Below are 19,143 nucleotides of genomic sequence, written 5' to 3'. Positions count from 1 at the left end.
GCAATTTATTATCTACTAAAAAGCTGCCTAATTTATATATTATATGGTACAACTAGAATCATTCTTACAATCGAGTGATATTGCATTTTAATTTGCTTTACATATATATAATATATATATTATAATTGGTGCAAAAATTTGGTCCAAAATATATACAGAATAATACAATATACTTATTATAATAATATATGGGTAGAAAGCATTTTGAAATGTTTAATAAATTTGAAAGAATATAGAGAAACAAATAATTCTATCTTTTGTCACAGCAGAGTGCCCCAGTTTTGGGTGTAGGATGATTACTTGTCGCCATTTTTGACCCCCGTTGTTCTGAACGATTGCCATCTTGGTGCCGGTAAAGTTTAATTATTAAATGTGTGAAGAAATTATGCAATATCAAAATATTATAAACCATATTGTACGATTTCGTGTTGTAACATAAATATGTGTATTTCTTCAGACATTTCATTAAACTTTACCGGCACCAAGATGGAAAAATGTCCTGGTGTCCAAATGGCAGTGCAAAATCGTCTAATTCCCCTCAATTTTCGTCAGGCCCTTATTTGATCAAGCCCACGAATTTAGCTGCTATATAGGTTTATTATTCAGGGAATCATTTTTAATAACTTTGAACTATTGGACATATTATTGTAAATATAAAAAAAAAGATTTATATAATTTTACAATAGATTATCAATTAGAAATATCCTGCTTTGTTAGCGATTAATTTAAATTTAGATACAAGCTTAACAATAAGATTTGGCAATTTTTAAACACATTTTGATAATAATAAAAATATATCAATCAAATTAGTTTATTAATAAAATTCAAACAATTTAAATTGAAGAGAACACTAAAAACAAAACAGTATCAATCCCAAAGATTTTGACAGCAGATACCTTCGATACCTTATAGAAATGGAGCCTAAATGTATGACATTGAAGCAAAAAAAGGACATATTATTGTGATCTATAACTCCTGAAGTTAGTTATAAGTGGCTTCACATTGAACAGAACTTCACACTTCACCCAATTAGCTAATGAAATACACAATTCTATGTGCAGATAATTTATGACACATCTTTGGATTTGACACTATTTTATCACGGCCCCTTCAATTGTTTCTTTGCAAATATATTTAGCAACCTTTTCTAATCAAGCTGCTTGTTTTTTAATAATATATTCGGCTATTAATCAATAAAATCCCACCAAAACCGAATTGTACATCACTGCTTTAAAGCAATTATTTTTTTATAATAAATCTTAAAATAAAATTAACTGTCGCGTTATTCATTTGAGATCTATCACCTAATCATTTAAAAATTAAGTAAACCCTTTAAAGTTATATAAAATATAATAATTTATTACCCAATTTATTTTGTGATAGCGATTTGTGCCAATTATGACAGACTCAGCATACGATAGCTTTAGGATAATACAACAACTAAACTATAAAATTTTATAAAACAGGGACATACCAGTATTTTTCATCTCATTTTAATACATGAAGCGCCTAGTTTCAAAACCCCCTAGAACAGTTTTAGGTAGAGTGGCCGCCACCTAACCTTGCCATTTTGAATAGATTTTTTGTGAGTGAGTAAGCGTGAGTAAACCAATCAAGTGCTTGGAATTTATTAATACAATTATTATACGGTTGCGTATACACACAAATCCAGTGGCGCACCCAGGGGGTGGGCCAAGGGGCCCTGGCACCCCCCAAACATGAAAATTATCAGAATGATTTTAAACACCTTTTAGGAAAATTTCTTAGATTTTAATTTCTAACACAACACTAATCTCAGGTTTTTTAAAAACCCAATCCTTAATGGAACTGTCAAAAAATTCTCGGTGTCCACCCGAATTTCGGAGTGGTGTAGGTCATGGCTTCCCTGACAGGGTTCTAGCCTGGGGGCCGGGGCTGTGGGGGGCCCGGCGTGTCGGGTTGACCAGATAAGTGAGATAAACACACACCATAAATTAGCTTTAATAGTAAAAAAAGTCGCCTGCGGCGCTGTTATACTTCATGGTCATGAACATTTTCAATTACTTATATAATTGTGCAATATATTTTTTGATTATTATGTGTCGATACACGACAGCTCCATTATTAAAGTAGATGTATTAAAAATCGCCAATAATTCACTGTATAAGTACCCTTAATTTGAACTAAAACACAATTTGAAAAACTTTATGTAGTGTTTCACACTGCCTTTAATTGGCGGTAGGTAGGGGGCCCGCCAATCCTAGCCTGAGGGCCCGTTTCAGGATGTGGGGACCATGGTGTAGGTAATAGACAAAAGACCGATAAACGAGAAGAAGAAAAAGAGCCTATGAGACTAATTTACATTCTCCTCCTTGGGCCCCCCCCCAATATAAAATCCTGGGTGCGCCACTGCACAAATCCTTGTCACTTTGTACAATGGCAAGGTTCCGTGGAGGATACTCTAGTTCTAAGAAAAATGAGAAAAACGATTTTAGGTAGTTGTGATAAAAATGAGAAAAACTCATATCTATTGAATCTGTGAACTTTATGTATTTATTATTTAATTCGTACATTCTAAAGAGTATTTAAACTTATCCATTTTAGGGATACTTGAAAAGCACACCGAACCATTTTAGCGGGTTTTGAAATTTACACTAATTTTTGATCATACGTATTGACGGTTTTTGGCGTTTTATAAAGATCAATATTTGGCCACCATATAGGTAACCAAAATATCCATCTAAATACATATCTAACTCAAAAATTTTCAAAAACCATTTTAGGAGGATATTTTGAAACTAAGCACTTCACATGATGTATGAGAAAGAAATTGTTTGACAGAAGTATTTCAGCGTTGTATTTATCAATTTTATTATTTCATGACATATGACCCTAAAACTATCGTCGTCATTAATATTTGTTTGCAGTGTTGACGTAAACTAAACTTAAATTAATTAAAATATCAGTTTGTCATCTTTTTAGCATTTTACCATTGAATCATAATGAAACATACAAAACAATATTAATTGTTTATAGATTAACCCATGTCCACATAACCACTCCGATATAAAATTATTAGGTACGTGTTACATTGCCCAAGCGCACCGCTATCATCGTTTTGATGTGTGTTTATTTTCTGTATTTTTACAACAGTTGAAATGCGTCGGGCCACTTAACACGTACCAATTATTATGTTACAATTGGTGAGACAGAAATGTATTATTAATCCCACAACTGCGGACGTTGATGTCTATTTCGGGCTATGGTACATACAATCAGTCCCAAAACCCAAACCCCAGCTCCAAGCACGGAATGTCTCACCGTTATTATACTAGTGTAGTCAGTGGTGGTTTATAACTCTTCGAGGCGTAAACTAATCGGATGTTAAACAATTTGTCAATGATTTGAAAGATATGAACTTAAATGTAAGTCTCACCCTTGCAATGGTGTGGGATCTGAGATTCACAATCCATAATGTCAATTTACTGACCACATGGCAGTAGCGAAGGTTAGAGGTAAGCTGTTAAGATCCGCCATAAATAGTGCACATTAAACTTTGTTAGTCATACGTACCTTTTTGTTTTTATTGAACTAAGCCTACAATTTACAGATGGTATTGGTTAGTTTTTAAAAATCAATTAAGCTCAGCCTAAACCAAACCATAATAGTTTTGGTATATTTTGGGCGATACAACAAAATTGTGCTCACTTTTTCATTCATACTAATTTGTTTTCGTTGGATTAAGAATACATATTACACATATTGTTGTTTCATTTTTTTAAAATTCATTAATAAACCAAACCAAACTATAATAGATAAAAAATATTACTCTATCTATAAAATATTCAAAGTTATATTATATTATGATTTAATTGCATAATTTTAGATATTTTATAGATATACAAGTATTTTTTGACTATTTTTGCTTGGTTTTTACAGGATTTAATTGAATTTTAAAAACTGAGCAGCATCATCTGTAAATTGTAGTCTTATTTCAATGAAAACAAATACGTATGATTGACAAAGTTTAGTGTGCACTATTTATGGCGGATCTTAACAGCCTACCTCCACCCTTCGCCACTGCCACATGGCTAACTTCTGACTGATTTATTTCTGAAATTCACACAATGACATTAAAACAAACATTCCTATATGTCGTTTAATTGATAAAATATTAACCATGAGTCGTTAATCTATTTTTTTTGACTAGTTGTCTTTTTTCAAAAATTTGCATCAGATATCAGCAAATTGTCAAAATCTATTGAAAAGTTGGGTGTACTAAGAATATTACACTACACCACTGCAAAATTTAGTAAGAAAGAAATAATATAAACAGAAAATTATAGTCACTTGAGATTTTCAGGGACTATTGAAGCTGGTGCCTCTTGCTCTTGAGGAATAATCCGCCAATGAACGAAGGTCTATTGCGTAAACCGTAATCACATTACGACTTAAGTTAACTAAATCACTTGGACGAAAGGCAAAAATTCGCTGCAAACCCCGTACACTAGGTAGTATTGCTCCAGTAGCAATAGATTCATGAGCACACCATACATCACCTCGCCTCCCTATCCTGGCTTCCAGCCACATCAACATCATTAAAGACTCCACGGTACTGGAAACCGACTTTTACATTACACAGATCCGCCTCTAAATTACTGCTGTCTTTGGAGGCTTCGTCTACTGTAGATTCTTGGGTAGATTTGTCTTGTTCCTCTTCTTCAACGAGTCCTGGATCCTGAGAGTTTTCATCATCCACAGGTTCTTCCGTTGGGCTTTCGGCTGGGTCTGATGATTGCATTTCAATCTCTCGTAGTTTCTGATGCAGAGCGGATTGCGGATCGAGAGATAGTTCTGTCAAAGATGGTAGAAGACTGTCGAAAGATCCTTGTCTGGAAATGTCATAAGGATAATATAAATAAGAATTAGAAGACCAATAACAGCGTAAAGAAATTAATATATTTTTAAACAATGCCTTAGTTTAGTTTTCCTACGAATATTGGTTGTTAGTTATTCGTTACGAGTGAATCATTGAACACTTATTCCAGACAAACATCGTATAAGTAAATAAACCAATATGATTTTATCAAAAGATTGATTGTAAATAATATAAAGTATTCTTTTAAAAAATATAACAATTTTATTTGTTTCGTCGGTTTACTATGCAAATCTTCTATGTCGTTTTAGAAAAAAGTTCAGGAGTGAGTTAAACGTATTATTATGTATTACATTTCTTTTATAAATAAAAAGTTTTTCTACGATATTATTTGAAGTGCACTCTTTTTTGATAATGATAAATTTAAAATCACATAGAAGGTTTGCATAGTAAGCCAACGGTTTACTTACCTATTGAATTTTCAGAGGTTATGCAAACAAAACAATAAAAATTTGGATCGAAATATTGAAGAAATAAAAGCGGTAATCGTCCGGTTTTTTTAATACCTATTCTATCTTAATACTATTTAGCTATTTTGTTTTTTGATTCACTTTGAAGTACGATTGCTAAAACATACATAATTGCCCATGCCAATACAATTTTACAATTAAATATTGTGTCAGATTCATAGTGACAGAGATTTTCATGTGGCGGATAGGTAGTTATTTTAAACACTAAACTATGACTTAAAAACACTATTCTAGCCGTTAGACAATTGATCAATAGAACGAATATTTATTTCACCACGAAATTAGTAGGTACCAGAAAACCACAATAAGAATCTATTTAATCGATGAAAAATCAAGATTAAGAAATTAATAATATCGGTATTTTTACTGTCCATACGTTTGCATCACTTTGTGACTAACGTACGCCCTAATCGACTATATTTTTTGATGAAATACACTGAGGGTTTATGGGTCTAGAACTACGTTTGTCAGCGACGGCGATTCTGGGGGATATTTGTGAAAAAAATGTTTTTTGAACTTCAATGGTTTAAGCGCACATATTTTATTTTATCATACATTAATTTATTATTTTTTATTTTAATTATTTTATATTGGATGTCCAGTTTTTGTCGAAATTGAGTTAACATACACAAAATGTTCGTCTGCATCATATCCGTATGCTGTGAAAATATTGTACGTCCAAATACGATATTTTAGAAGATCATTTCTCATGAATCTCAAATTTTTAAACTTCGATTTTATCAAAACATACTCAACTGGACATACAATATCTGTGCACTAAACCATCAATGTTTTGTTAAAGTACAACATAAGAAATCGGTTGAGATCTCATGGAGTTATTCTCATAAAATGGCCACTGGAACGCATGTATCGAGGCCTACTTTTGTGTGTATAAATAAATAAATTATAATTGCGTTGCTTTACTAAAGTCTGACCGGTTAATCTACTATACGGTTGCAAAATATACACACAACAGAAATAATGCTTAAAAATAATACTGTCGACAACCATGATAAACAAAAACATCATCACAATAATATTGGTAACTAACCACACCAAGTTATCAAAGGTAAAAACTACTATCTACCTTTCCGGAAGTCCAAGATATGCACCAGGTGCAGACGCTGATCTGGCACCTCGAGATAGTTTACCAGGACGCGATAGGAATGGATTCTGAAAACAAAAGAAATTGAATATTCAATAATATAAGATACACGATTTTATTTATCTACTAGTTTTAAATCGAACAGCTGTAATGAAACTGCCATATTATTTTATTTGATAACCAATATTCAAAATTGGAATCTCGTTAACTCTAAGTGAAAATGTAATAGGTAAGTACCTAAATGATTTTGATTTGAGTTAAAATTTTTAAATACTACAAAATAATGGCCCATTATTTATTAATGAATAATTACTATTACTCGGAATATTTATCAGGGCTTCGAACCGGAACTAACTCGAAAACCGGAAAAACCGTTATTTTTGTCAGAACGAAACCGGAACCGAACCGAAAACTAAAAAGTCGCATTCCACCAATGTGGGGCAGTGGCGAAGGGTGACTTTTTGAAAGAGGTAGGCTGTTGGAGTAACCATGCTTGTCAGATATATTTGCGGGAAATAAGAAGATAATCCAATATTACTACTGATGAATAGGTACGCTAAAACGAAGTAATTTCAAAAGCTTAATTGGTTTGTTATAATCACTTCATAAAAATAAGCAATTAGTTTTAATTACTTATGTATTTTCCTAAACATTTATAAACGTAACATACGCTCAAAATATATTACCTATCATCTATGAAAATGTCCGTTGTTGTATATGTATTATGTTCCATAACAATTTATAATTTAACCCGTAAAACTAGACATTTTAAAATACTTCTATATTTAAAACACAGACTTAGGTAGGTACAATATCAGATATCTAAATTGTCTAATGAGTGAACTAATAAATAAATAAACATCACGAGATAAATTATTTTATATTTTTAACAACAATCAACACACATTTATGTGATTGAATCCCATATAAACTATTTTTTAAATTATCTTCTTATTAATTATTTTGAATAAATGCGCTCTCGCGACGGAAGCGCTAACGAAACAGCTTGTACATTTGTATGCGGGACGCCAGACATTTTGAAATAATGAGAAAAAAACTTCATATTGAAAAACCCGTCGATTCACGCGAAAATAATCCTATACAATATGCGAAGGGTAACGCGGTGTGTTCTATTTGTTTAACTTTCGAGAGATGCCATAGATGGTGGTTATTGAAATATGGGAAAAGATCGTAAAATTATGACAATTATACGACAGTGATGTCTTTGGGAATATTGAATATATTATTTATTATTTGTGATTATATAAATACGTCAACATGAAAATAAAAATTAGTTTTCTTAAGAAGGTAGGCTTTAAATAATCGCCTAGTATGGAGTCTTCGCCACTGATGTGGGGAGCTCCATTTGGCAACGTGTTTTTTGTGAATAACGATGACATCACATCGACGTATTCGACACATTGCAGAATAGACGAGTTTAGATGTGCGAGTCGGCATGTCGGTACATAGTGCATGAAGATGCCGAAATACAAAGCCCAGATGGAAATAAACGATTCAAAATATAAAAAAGTACAAGACAATTTTTGACTTGCAGACCTACAAACTTATCTGAAGAATGGGATGGGGGAGCCACTGTCGAAAACTACCTAATCAAGACTCGTAACTGGACAAAATCTGACATTCGAATGAAATTTTAAAAATGGCGTCCTATGGTAGTTCGAAGTTCCATTTTTGGCCATTCTTCAAATAAGTTTGTAGGTCTGTACAAATAATCTTGTTTGAAAAAAAGGAAGATTTTTAAGCCCTGAGATTATTTTAGAATATATTTAAAAATACCTGAAAGCTGTGTTTCTTCAGCATAGTCTTGATGAGAATGAGAGTGGAGACCTTGGGGATACTCGTGACGACTCTTGCGACGTCTTCTTCCGTAACTTCCACAAGCTGACAGTTGTCTTCCTCTGAGGGAAGCGACCATTTTCCATCCATCGTCACCCATGGATCCTCCTAAAATAATGAAATCAGTTGAATGTTAATCAGAATTTGCGAAACAACATTCCAAAAGATAAAGCAATACCATTATTGATTGTAGTTTTTTTATCACATTTAACTGTAATTTGCACGAAAACATATGCACGATTTACAGATGGCAGAAAAATATGAAAGACGAATGGAAATAAATATTATCGATTCGATCATTATCAGAATAGGTACAGGAAAGAGGGCAGTTAAATAGACTTTGATTTTCCCTATGCTTAGAATACAACCTTGATACTAAGCGTTTATTTAACGTTTACTTTGAATCGTAAAATTAATTTCAATGTCAGAATGCTCTAAACAAAACACATATTTCTACAACAAATCGCAAGGTCTCGACATACTATTTGTATAACAAATAGTAACATCTTACGAATATGATAGTCCAGTTTAAGGACCTAGGTATGGGGTGTGACCTTGTGCTTGCTCTATTCCACAATACTGGGGGGCGACAGTGTGAAGTAAGCAAGTATTTAACTATATCGTAATATTATCTGTTTTTTTTATTGGTTTCTATATTATATAGGTGCCATATAATATTAATTAGTGCATTTTTGGCACTAGTCATAATAAAAATTTGCTCAGTATGAGACTCCACGCATTTTGACACTCCATGGTGTCAAAACTCTATGTTTGCACTAAAAATGAATTAATTCTAATGAATATTTTTGTCCCAGCAGGAAAATAATCAAAACTTTAAATTTCGTAAACCAAACATTAAGATTTAATATACTTAGTACTTAAGGGAGATGCTTATACCAGCAGAGGCACTACAATTTCAACCGTATTAATTAATAAATATGTACTTATTTGAAAACATTAAAAAGAAAAATATATATTTTTTTAATATAATATATATATTTAAGATAAACTTACAATTGAAAAAAAATGTTATAAAATGTGAATTTTTCACAGGACCATATCCTCTTATTACATTATATTTTATGGTCATATTTATTATTACAATTTATTTTATTAAGTTTTCAATTTTTTCTCGTACAGATTTTTGACTAATTCATAGTTTTAATATTTTTTATAGTTATTTAAAAAAAAACATCGATTTAAATAAAAATATAAATGTGTAGGTATAATGCGTCAATTGAGCTACTTTACGAGCTGCTTGTTGTGCCCTGTGTCATCATCGAACAAGCTAGCAAGCAGATTGTAAACAGTCTGCCGAGAAACGTTGAAAGCCGGTCAACTTTACACGCTACACGCCAGCGTCTGCGTCTGCACAGAAGAGCATAGTAGCGACCTCCCGGTAAAAACGAACTACGTTCTGTCAAAATAGTCGCTAACTTGTTGGCTTCTCAGCGGATGGAAAGTTTTGTGTGTCGTCATCGCAATCGCAGTAGCTGAATCGCCCGCTTTTAAATTCGCCAACAAACAGCTCGTAAAGTAGCTCAATGTAATTGACGCATAACTTGAAATATAAGGCCATGCATTAGTTGAGGCACGGTCTAAAAAGATCGTCGCTAGGCGATGCGCGGATTGCGGGTGGCGGGTGAAAATGACGCCTGTCAAACGAAATATTAATTGTCATATAAATCCAACATACGTCCATTTTATGTTCTGTTTATTGTTCTATTAGTAACAACAATAATATATTCATTGACATGTTTTCTTTTTAAAGTAAATGGGTAACGTTTTTAGTCATCTTTACACGATTTTAGAATTAATTGACCCGTCGCCATCACGCAGCAAAGTGACGTGTTCCTGTGAATGGCAGCGTCCAGCGAGTCCAAAATTTCGTCGCCCGTACAGTTGAAAATTATTTGGCGTTTCACTGATGCGTCACCTTAATAAATCGAGCTTAAATATTGGGACCATACCTAAATAAGATTTCATATAAATAAAAAGTATTTCAAGTAATACACATTTATATTTTTGTAATAATCGAAGTTTTTTTTAAAAATAAAATTAAAAAATATTAAAACTATGAATTAGTCAAAAATCTGTACGAGGAAAAATTGAAAACTTAAACTCAATTTTAATAATAAATATCACCATAAAATATAATGTAATAATAACGTAACTGTGGACATAAAATATGTGACAAATTCCGATAAGTACATATTTACACAGTTGAAATTGTAAATTATCAAAAAAATGTCTCAAATTGCGAGCTTCGTATTTTTCCGCTAGGTGCCTCTGCTGGTATAAGCATCCCCCTTAAAACCTTATTATATCGTGAAGTATATTGCCTTACGTTTAAGCCGTCAGTGGATTATAGATAATTTCGTGACTACGTCCACATATTATGACGTCACACGATTTTGGCTATTTTTCATCCCCCCCCCATCGTCACATTTCGTCACGTAACTTTTTACCCTCCTGTCTATATTACGTGACATTTTACACACCCCCCCTAAACGTTGAAAGACAGATTTTTTTTTTAATATCTATCCGTAAACCCCTTAAATTTTTGGTTTACTTTGTGACGTCACATTTCCTCTGACCCCCCTCCCCCCTTCGTCGCAAATCATCACATTATACCAGACCCCCCTAGAGCGTGACGTCATGTGTGGTCGGATCCCTAGTGTAGATTGTTAAGGCTATACTTCAGTTGAGGCATGGTCTAAAAAGATCGTGACTATGCGACGCGCGGATTGTGCAAATGACGCGTTGCGAACAAAACATAATTTGTCATAAAAATTGCGAACATTTAATGTTATATTTATTGTTATGTTAGTATCTAATAATAATAATATATTCATTGACATGTTTTCTTTTTCGAGTACATGAGTAACGTTTTTTAGTCATCTTTACACGATATAAGAATATATTCCTCTGACGCCATCACAAAACGAATTGACGTGCTCACGCCTCGACTACTGCTCTCCGATTGGCGACGAGTGAGAAATTTCGTCCCACCTATTGTTGAAAATTATTTGCCGTTTCACTTATGTATGCTCTTAATAAAGTCTCGCTATAGTGAAAAAATAATACCTTATTCCCCAACCTTGGCCGACATTCAGGACACTTTGCATTCGAACTTTCCAATTGAAATCTCCACCCTTTGTGGGGTAGGTATTTTATTTTGTTGAGGGCAGACGTGACAGTCGGCTGGCGGGAAATTAAATTCACTCGTCGGGGATTCCCGCGCGTTCCATTTTTAAACTTTTCCCGCCACCCCGCGCAGAAGGGCGGGAATTTTTCAATTCGATTTTTATTCAAGCGCTCGGCCGCGGACGACGCTTTGGCATACAAAAGAATGCATCTGTTTCAATACCCTATTCTGTATATAGTCAACAATATATACACATTCTGTAAATAAGATCTAAATAACAGAAAAGAGATGTAAATGTAAAAGGTTTCAGTGGCGTCCTTAGACAGTATGCCGAAATAATTACAAGATAAAATTAACTTTTTATATACAACGTTTTTAAATTTTCTGTTGAATTATTATGCTCAATATGCTCAAACTTGCACTTGATATGAAGTAAATAAAAAAACATACAAACAAATATAGAATACTGAAATGTCATTTTGATTTTCATAGTAACGCACGTATATATTAATAATTTAGTTGCTAGGACCACTCCCTTAGCAAACAATAATAGTCTTTTACTATTTACGGATTTTTCTGAAAAAAGTTTCCATACAAAACAGAATTAACTGAAAATGAATTCAATTCTGCTTAAAGATGGCTAAAAGTATTAAATGAATGCATTTTTATCGTGTACTGATATATTCTAAAAGTTTTAAATGTCTAGCTAGTCGGCAAGTTAGTTAAAAATCGATTGCAAGATTTGTATTGGATAAACAAGAAAAAAATTGTACTGGACAAACAAGAATACGAGCTAATAAGTCCTTAGGATCGGGCAATTAAAAATAAAAATTTTCAATCAACAAACCTTACAAAATTAATAATAAAATAGTAATTTATTTTCTCTTCAAAATGAAACATTCGTATGCCATAGGTTCTCCATCCCTGGTCTAGTCTATACGAGAAGACTTTTATAAGATATTTACAAAATCAAGTAAAGAAGTCACAGAATTTAAATACTATTGATGTACTTAAATCGCGACCGTTACATACCTTTATCTCGGGAAGCGTAATCCTCGTGCTCGGATCCTTGTCCAGCATTCTCGTCAGCAGATTCCTCAGGTGAGGTTGAATGGGCGCGACCACCGGTGATGGGAAGCCGAGAGACTGTCGTCTAATCAAAGAGTAGAGAGCGGTGGCTCCTTCGGCCTTCCAGGGTACAGAGCCGGTCACAAAAGCGTAGAGAGTCACCCCCATCGACCAGATATCAGAGGCCTAAGGAAATAAAAGAAAATTTTTATCAGTAATACATTTCGTTTGCATTTATACGAGTATACAACCTACTTGATAGATCAGTTTTGTTTGGGCATAATCCGTAGCTGAAAAATATTGAATTTACAGGAGGGTAATTTTAAATTTTGAATTGGCCCTCCCAAATAAATCTCGGTTCATTTTTTTTGTCTACCATCGAGAATACAATATACATACTTCATATGACAATAATTAGATTTTAAATTATTCGAATAATTAGGAAAATTATGTCATTTATCAGTGATCAAGATATGATACCTACATAATGTCTTTGGTTATGTTTTAACCAAACTAACCGCTGTGTTTGTTTACATATTTTTATCATTATAATTACTATAGGTTTATTACCAAATGGAAGGTAATGCTTATAGTGACCCAATTTTCACTCTTAACATAAAATTACCAAAAAAGCAGTTAACACGTTATGCCCAATAGGTTGTGCAATTGTCTAACGTCCATTGCTCATGAAAAAAAGGGATCAGTTATTTGGGGGCCAAGAGTCAAGACCCACATCGGATTCTAGAGCCAATGAAAGAAAATTGAGAATATTTTGTGTTTAAATTATTTATTTGATCAAAAAACTGGAGGCAAAACGCAAGCAAACCGAGGTTAGGTTGATAACCTAACAATGAATTATATTATAGCCGAAATAAAAGTAATTTTTAATAATAATCCATTCCAATAGGTAACATTTACAATAAATGTGACCCTTTAGAATCTTTGGGTGTACTTAACACAATACATTGATTAAAAAGGAAATGATTATAGTTTATCCTTTCATTTAGATTCATATGAAACTGCTCTGCAGGGCTATTCTAAATACTTAACACGGTAATACGTTATTTTTATTGCTCCAAAATAACACGGATACCACTAGGAGCAATTTCATAAACAAGGCGGTTATCTACAATGATTGTTAACATACCGTACTGCGTCTTACTTGATTTCAAATGCATCCGATTAGAATCAGGTAAAACTTGTTAACTGTGTTACTCAACGAGATTTGACAGCTCGCGGTTAACGCCTTCATCGGAAAAAAATATCACGCCTGACAGTTAACTTCCCGGGATAATTAGCTGCCTGAATACGAAATATCAAATTATTTATCACTTTTTTAAATTAACTTTGGGGTTTAGTGACATGTCAGAATAGCCCTGCTAGACAATTTAAATCACATCATATTGACAATTATTATTAATAGTTGTGTGTAATACGGTTAACAACGGTCGGCCGGATCATCAAACTAAAAAAATGTGTCTACGAGTCTAAGTGAGATAATCATCTAAATTGGTCATAAGGCACTGAATAAAAATATAAAAGTTAAATAATAATGTCAATAAAGAAACACTGAATTCCAGAAAAAGGGGTCAGCACATGAGATATAATACTGCAATAACATCGTAATCATTTTTATGGCTGCTGCATGGAGAGGTATTGTAATTATTGTTCACCCCCCTCTGAGAGAAAAATTGTTTTATTTGTGCCGCCACTGGAACTCATCTCAGACGCATTATAGGAATTTTATTGTCGAGAAATTGCATTGTTATGACATGAAACAAATTCAATGTACATCTAAGATGTTGAAAAAACCTTATTCTATACTCTATAGGAGTGGTTTCCAAACTTTATGTTACTACGCCTCCCTTTTAAAAAAATCTAATCTTGGCGCCTCCACCCCTTTACTTCATTAAATAACACCTTTTCAAATAGTCAACAATGTACTAATACAAAAATGAAAAAGGTATCACATAAAATTGCAACGCACAACCACATATTTAAAATATTTAATAGTCCTGCAGCAAAGCAGCGCCGCAGGCGATTTTCTTTTTATCTTCTATTAATAAAATAATGTGAAAAGTGCATTAGCAAACCAACCAAGAACTCAGTACATAAATAGATTTTTGTTTGCTTCAATATAGGTATCTGGCGCAGAAATTTAAAAGTGGGGACATGGTGAACTTTTTTTTTGTAATTTTGATTTCCAATGCTCCATTTTTTATAAATGCCTTCACTTTGTTGTTTTAAATCAGTGAATGCATTAGTGGTCCTTGCATTGATTTATTTACTCACATTTTTTAAATTTCAACCAAATAGATAAGCTTAACAGATAAATTATCGTTCCTAAACAAATTTGCCTTAAATTTCAACAGTATGATTTGACCCTTTTATTTCATTTTACACGAGGTACCCAGCGTAAGGTATTACAAAATTAGTCTCCATATTTTCAGACAGGTTGATGACTGTTTTTTTTTATGTAGTTTATAACAAGTGGCCGCTTTATAAACTATGCATTTGAAAACTACAAACCTGTGGCTACATTTAATAATAATTGTGTTAAACTTTTCGCGCCTCCCTTTGCAACACTCGGCGCCCCCCAGTTTGGAAATCGCTGCTCTGTAGAGATGGAGCCTAAATATTATATGAAATTGAAGTAAACATACCTCTCGTCTACAGATTAAGTTAGCTACAAGGTAGCAGGGCTATTCTGACTACATAATTGACACAATAACACGTTTCCGTTATTTTTTTTTGGTACAAAATAACACGGATATCACTAAGGGCAATTCGAGTGCTTAAAGTCAGACAACGTTATCTACAAAAAAGTGTTTTTTTTTTTTTTGAGATAACATTATTTTACATTTACGGCTACATGATAGTCAAACAACGTTATGTCATTTTTTTCTAATTTCTTATTAAATTGTCAGTAAAGTTTAACGCTAATTACATAAGTTACCCTTGTTTTCATATTTTTTGAAACTATACCTATAAATTTTAACATCATCATAAGCAAGATAAATGTAATTATAAAATAATAAATTATATATACACAATAAACAATATAATATATTATAATACACAATAAATTATAAAATATTAACATTAGGTTTTAAATAAACATTTCCCTTGTTAAGTTACAAGAATCTAAAATAACGATTTTTGGCTCTCCTGTAAAGTTGCACTTTTGTAGATAGTGTTGTTTGACACTAAGACCTCGAATTATTCCGTATTCTTTTCTTTTGATCATGTCCGATCCTGAGTCGAATGGATGAAGTGTTTGTAAAAATCCTTTATCAATAAGTAATAATAATAGTACAATCAATAGGCGTATACACTGTCAAAACCCTAATAATAGATCATTAAATAATAATACTACATTCAAGAGGTGTAAAATCGTCAACACTGGGAAAACAATGGCAAAGTATTTGGAACTTAATGGAGTCAACTGATGAGACAGATCAATAATTATTATAAGTCTTTAAAAGTTATATTAGTTATTATTCTTACTGACGATGTCCGGTCGTAATAGGATAATATGGGGCTCCACACGGTGGAGGTTTGTATTATCTGTTAATACAAATGTTTTTACGAGAAATTGACGTTAGCCACTTCCTCAACCTATTAGGTCCATACACAAATTGAAAAACAATATGTATATATGCCAGTCCCAGAATTCGAAGCTGGGACCCACGCCATTATAAGCCGACGCTTAAACCGCTAGGCCATCGGGGAATGTTTGGTAACACAGTTAGATAACCGGGCTAAGACACACAGCACTGCGTCTTGCTTGATTACAAATGAATCCGATTAGAATCTTCAATTGATTTTTTTATCCAATTGGAGATTTTGATCGGATGCATTTGGACTCAATTAATAAATATAATAATAAAGATGACAGCGTGAGATCGTACTCAATGTGATAGTAGTGCGTCACGTGACGGACTCGATGAGTGAGTGAGGATTTATGGATTGTCCTTCTTATTTATACTATTGCAGTCCATAAACAAGGAACATTGTTGCAATTAAAAAATCCTAACAGATACTACTGATCTAGTTATTATTGAGGAAATGCTGGCAATCATTTTCGTTATGTTGTTTTGTTTTGACAACAAAACATACATGTTAAAGTGTGTTACCCATGTAATGTTGAGTGGTATGATTGCTACAAATCCATTAAATTTATAATTATTTACATCTCAATTTATTGTTAAGAAGAAAAAACTCATGATGTTCTCATGAAAACTGTAATAAAACCATAGCCAATTATTATTTTGGAAAGAAACAATTTTATTTGTCATTATGTTTTTAAAAATAATTATTCAGCAATTTATAAAAAAAATAAATTTAGTAATTTGAATAATTGAGCTACAGTTTGATTAAATATTTAGAGCAAACCATCTACGTACACCGGCAGGTGGTAAAAAACCTAATTGAAAAACTAAAATTCGATAGCTGAAATATAATAAGATTTAAAAAAAAATGTCCCGATTGGAAAATGTTTAATAATAGAAACGCGAAATATTCCCTCGAGATTTTCCATAGCTACCGCCGGAGGCTATATATGCTGAAAATACTAATAATATATTCTTATGGTTTGTTTACACATTTCAGTATCGGCTCAGTATCCGTTACGTTTTGTCATTTTACATTTTTGTTTCATGGTATATTTTAATAGGTACTAAGTACTTAATATTACTAGTATCAAAAACAGCGACACCAGACACCAACACAAATTTTGTCATTAACAGCGAACCAATCGAACGTGTGACCCATTATAAATATTTAGGTACATGGGTCAATGAGAAATGGGACCAGTCTCAGGATATAAAAACTAGAATTGAGATCGCAAGGAGCGCCTTTCTCAAAATGAGACGCCTCCTTAGCAATCGAGATCTTAACCTAGGTCTGATACTGCGTATGGTACGTTGTTATGTGCTTTCAATTCTTTTCTATGGTATGGAAGTATGGACGCTAAACCAAGAGATGTCACGGAGACTTGAAGCTTTCGAGATGTGGCTGTATAGACGCATCCTCAAAATTCCTTGGACTGACCGGGTGACAAATGTTGAAGTTCTCAATCGAATGGGGAAGGACCGAGAAGTTCTACGTAGTATCAAAACCAGGAAACTACAATACCTCGGCCACATTATGAGAGGACAAAAATACATCATTCCCCAACTTGTCATTCAAGGAAAGATCAATGGGAAGCGTAGCAGAGGACGGCGCCGCATTTCGTGGCTTAAGAACCTCAGTGATTGCTACGAGTGCAGCTCCACCGAACTGTTCCGGGAAGCAGACGACAAAGATAAGATCGCCTTGTTGGTGGCTGACCTCCGCTAGGGGATGGCACAATAAGAAGAAGAAGTACTTAATCCTAGTTAGCACACCGTGACAATGACTTATAGTACTTTATGGTTAATGACAGAAAACTCGACATTATTCCAATTCGAGAGGGTGAGTGGTAGGTAATTTATAATAGGCACTTCATTTATTGTCGGATTCGACACATTCGACAAATCACATTTATATGATAATGATACACAGTGAGGGAATTGAATTTTTTAAACTTATTGACGGCTTTTGACATGTGTTAGTCGATTTCGCCGGAGGGCAGCACGTATTGCTAAAATGGTGCGAATTTTTCAATCAATAAAGAATTTAATAATATACCGGTTCACACGATGATAACTGTACTTATAGGTAAATACTTAGGTTCAGTTTCAAGGAAAAAATACAAACAATTGGATTCCGGGGCTCGTTCATGTATATGGATATTTTTAGAACATGAGAAACCATTGTAATCAACATAATAATCACTGTACACTATAAAGAAGTTCCTCCGAAAGGGTTTTCGAAATATAATTAAGATATGAGGGTACCAGTACGTTGCGACAGTTACCAATCAAATATCTGTATAGCAAAAGGTTTGTAAGACCAATTTTACGATATTCTGATAATATTATGATGCTTAGGTACAAAGTGTTTTTTAATAATATAACAAATGCTATTTTACAACGTTTTTCATAGCTCGTATTCTTATTATTTGTCCGGTGGTTGTTTGTCCGGTACAAATCTTGCAATCTAACTAACTTCCCGACGAGCTAGACATTTGAAACTTTTAGAATATATCAGAACACGATGCCAATGCATTTTTGTAAAAATACTTTTAGCCATCTTTAAGTAGAATTGAATTCATTTTCAGTTAATTCTGTTTTGTATGAAAAGTTATTTCGGAAGAAATCCGTAAAAAGTAAAACTATTATTGGTTGCTAAGTGGGTCCTAGCAACTAAATTATTAATATTAATATATACGTGCGTTACTATGGAAATCAATATGACATTTCAGTATTCAGTATTTCTATCAAGTACAATTTTTTTTTGATCGTTTAAGCTAGCCAAGTTAAGTTTATATGATTCAACAGAAAATTTAAAAACGTTTTATCTTGAAATTGTTTCTATGCATATTGTCATCCCTGGAGAACATAAATGGCTAGTTGCATTATAGTTGATAAATTGAAGCATTATAAAATGGTTGATCTAACTTTTATTGGAATAAATACACTGACAAATGGAACCACCT

General features: G+C 33.1%; 1 protein-coding gene across 1 annotated transcript in view; it reads right to left on the bottom strand.

Moving 5' to 3' along the window:
- Positions 1-4,183: 4,183 nt before the first annotated feature.
- The window catches only part of LOC147069729 (uncharacterized), a 325,303-nt gene continuing 310,343 nt past the window's right edge, over positions 4,184-19,143 (bottom strand). Inside the window, exons 7-10 of the mRNA XM_085950708.1 lie at positions 12,528-12,749; positions 8,288-8,455; positions 6,473-6,558; positions 4,184-4,871 (exon numbers count right to left, since the gene is read on the bottom strand). Of these exons, the coding sequence (XP_085806834.1) occupies positions 4,535-4,871; positions 6,473-6,558; positions 8,288-8,455; positions 12,528-12,749 (813 nt within the window). The 3' untranslated portion in view covers positions 4,184-4,534. The remainder of the gene's footprint in view (positions 4,872-6,472; positions 6,559-8,287; positions 8,456-12,527; positions 12,750-19,143) is intronic.

This window comes from Rhyacophila brunnea, unplaced genomic scaffold (assembly GCF_057557595.1).
Source record: "Rhyacophila brunnea isolate RB1 unplaced genomic scaffold, BYU_Rbru_1.0 scaffold_23, whole genome shotgun sequence".
NCBI classification, from domain to species: Eukaryota; Metazoa; Arthropoda; class Insecta; order Trichoptera; family Rhyacophilidae; genus Rhyacophila; species Rhyacophila brunnea.
Note: the sequence above shows the minus strand (reverse complement) of the source record. Positions and strands in the feature narration are given on the sequence as shown.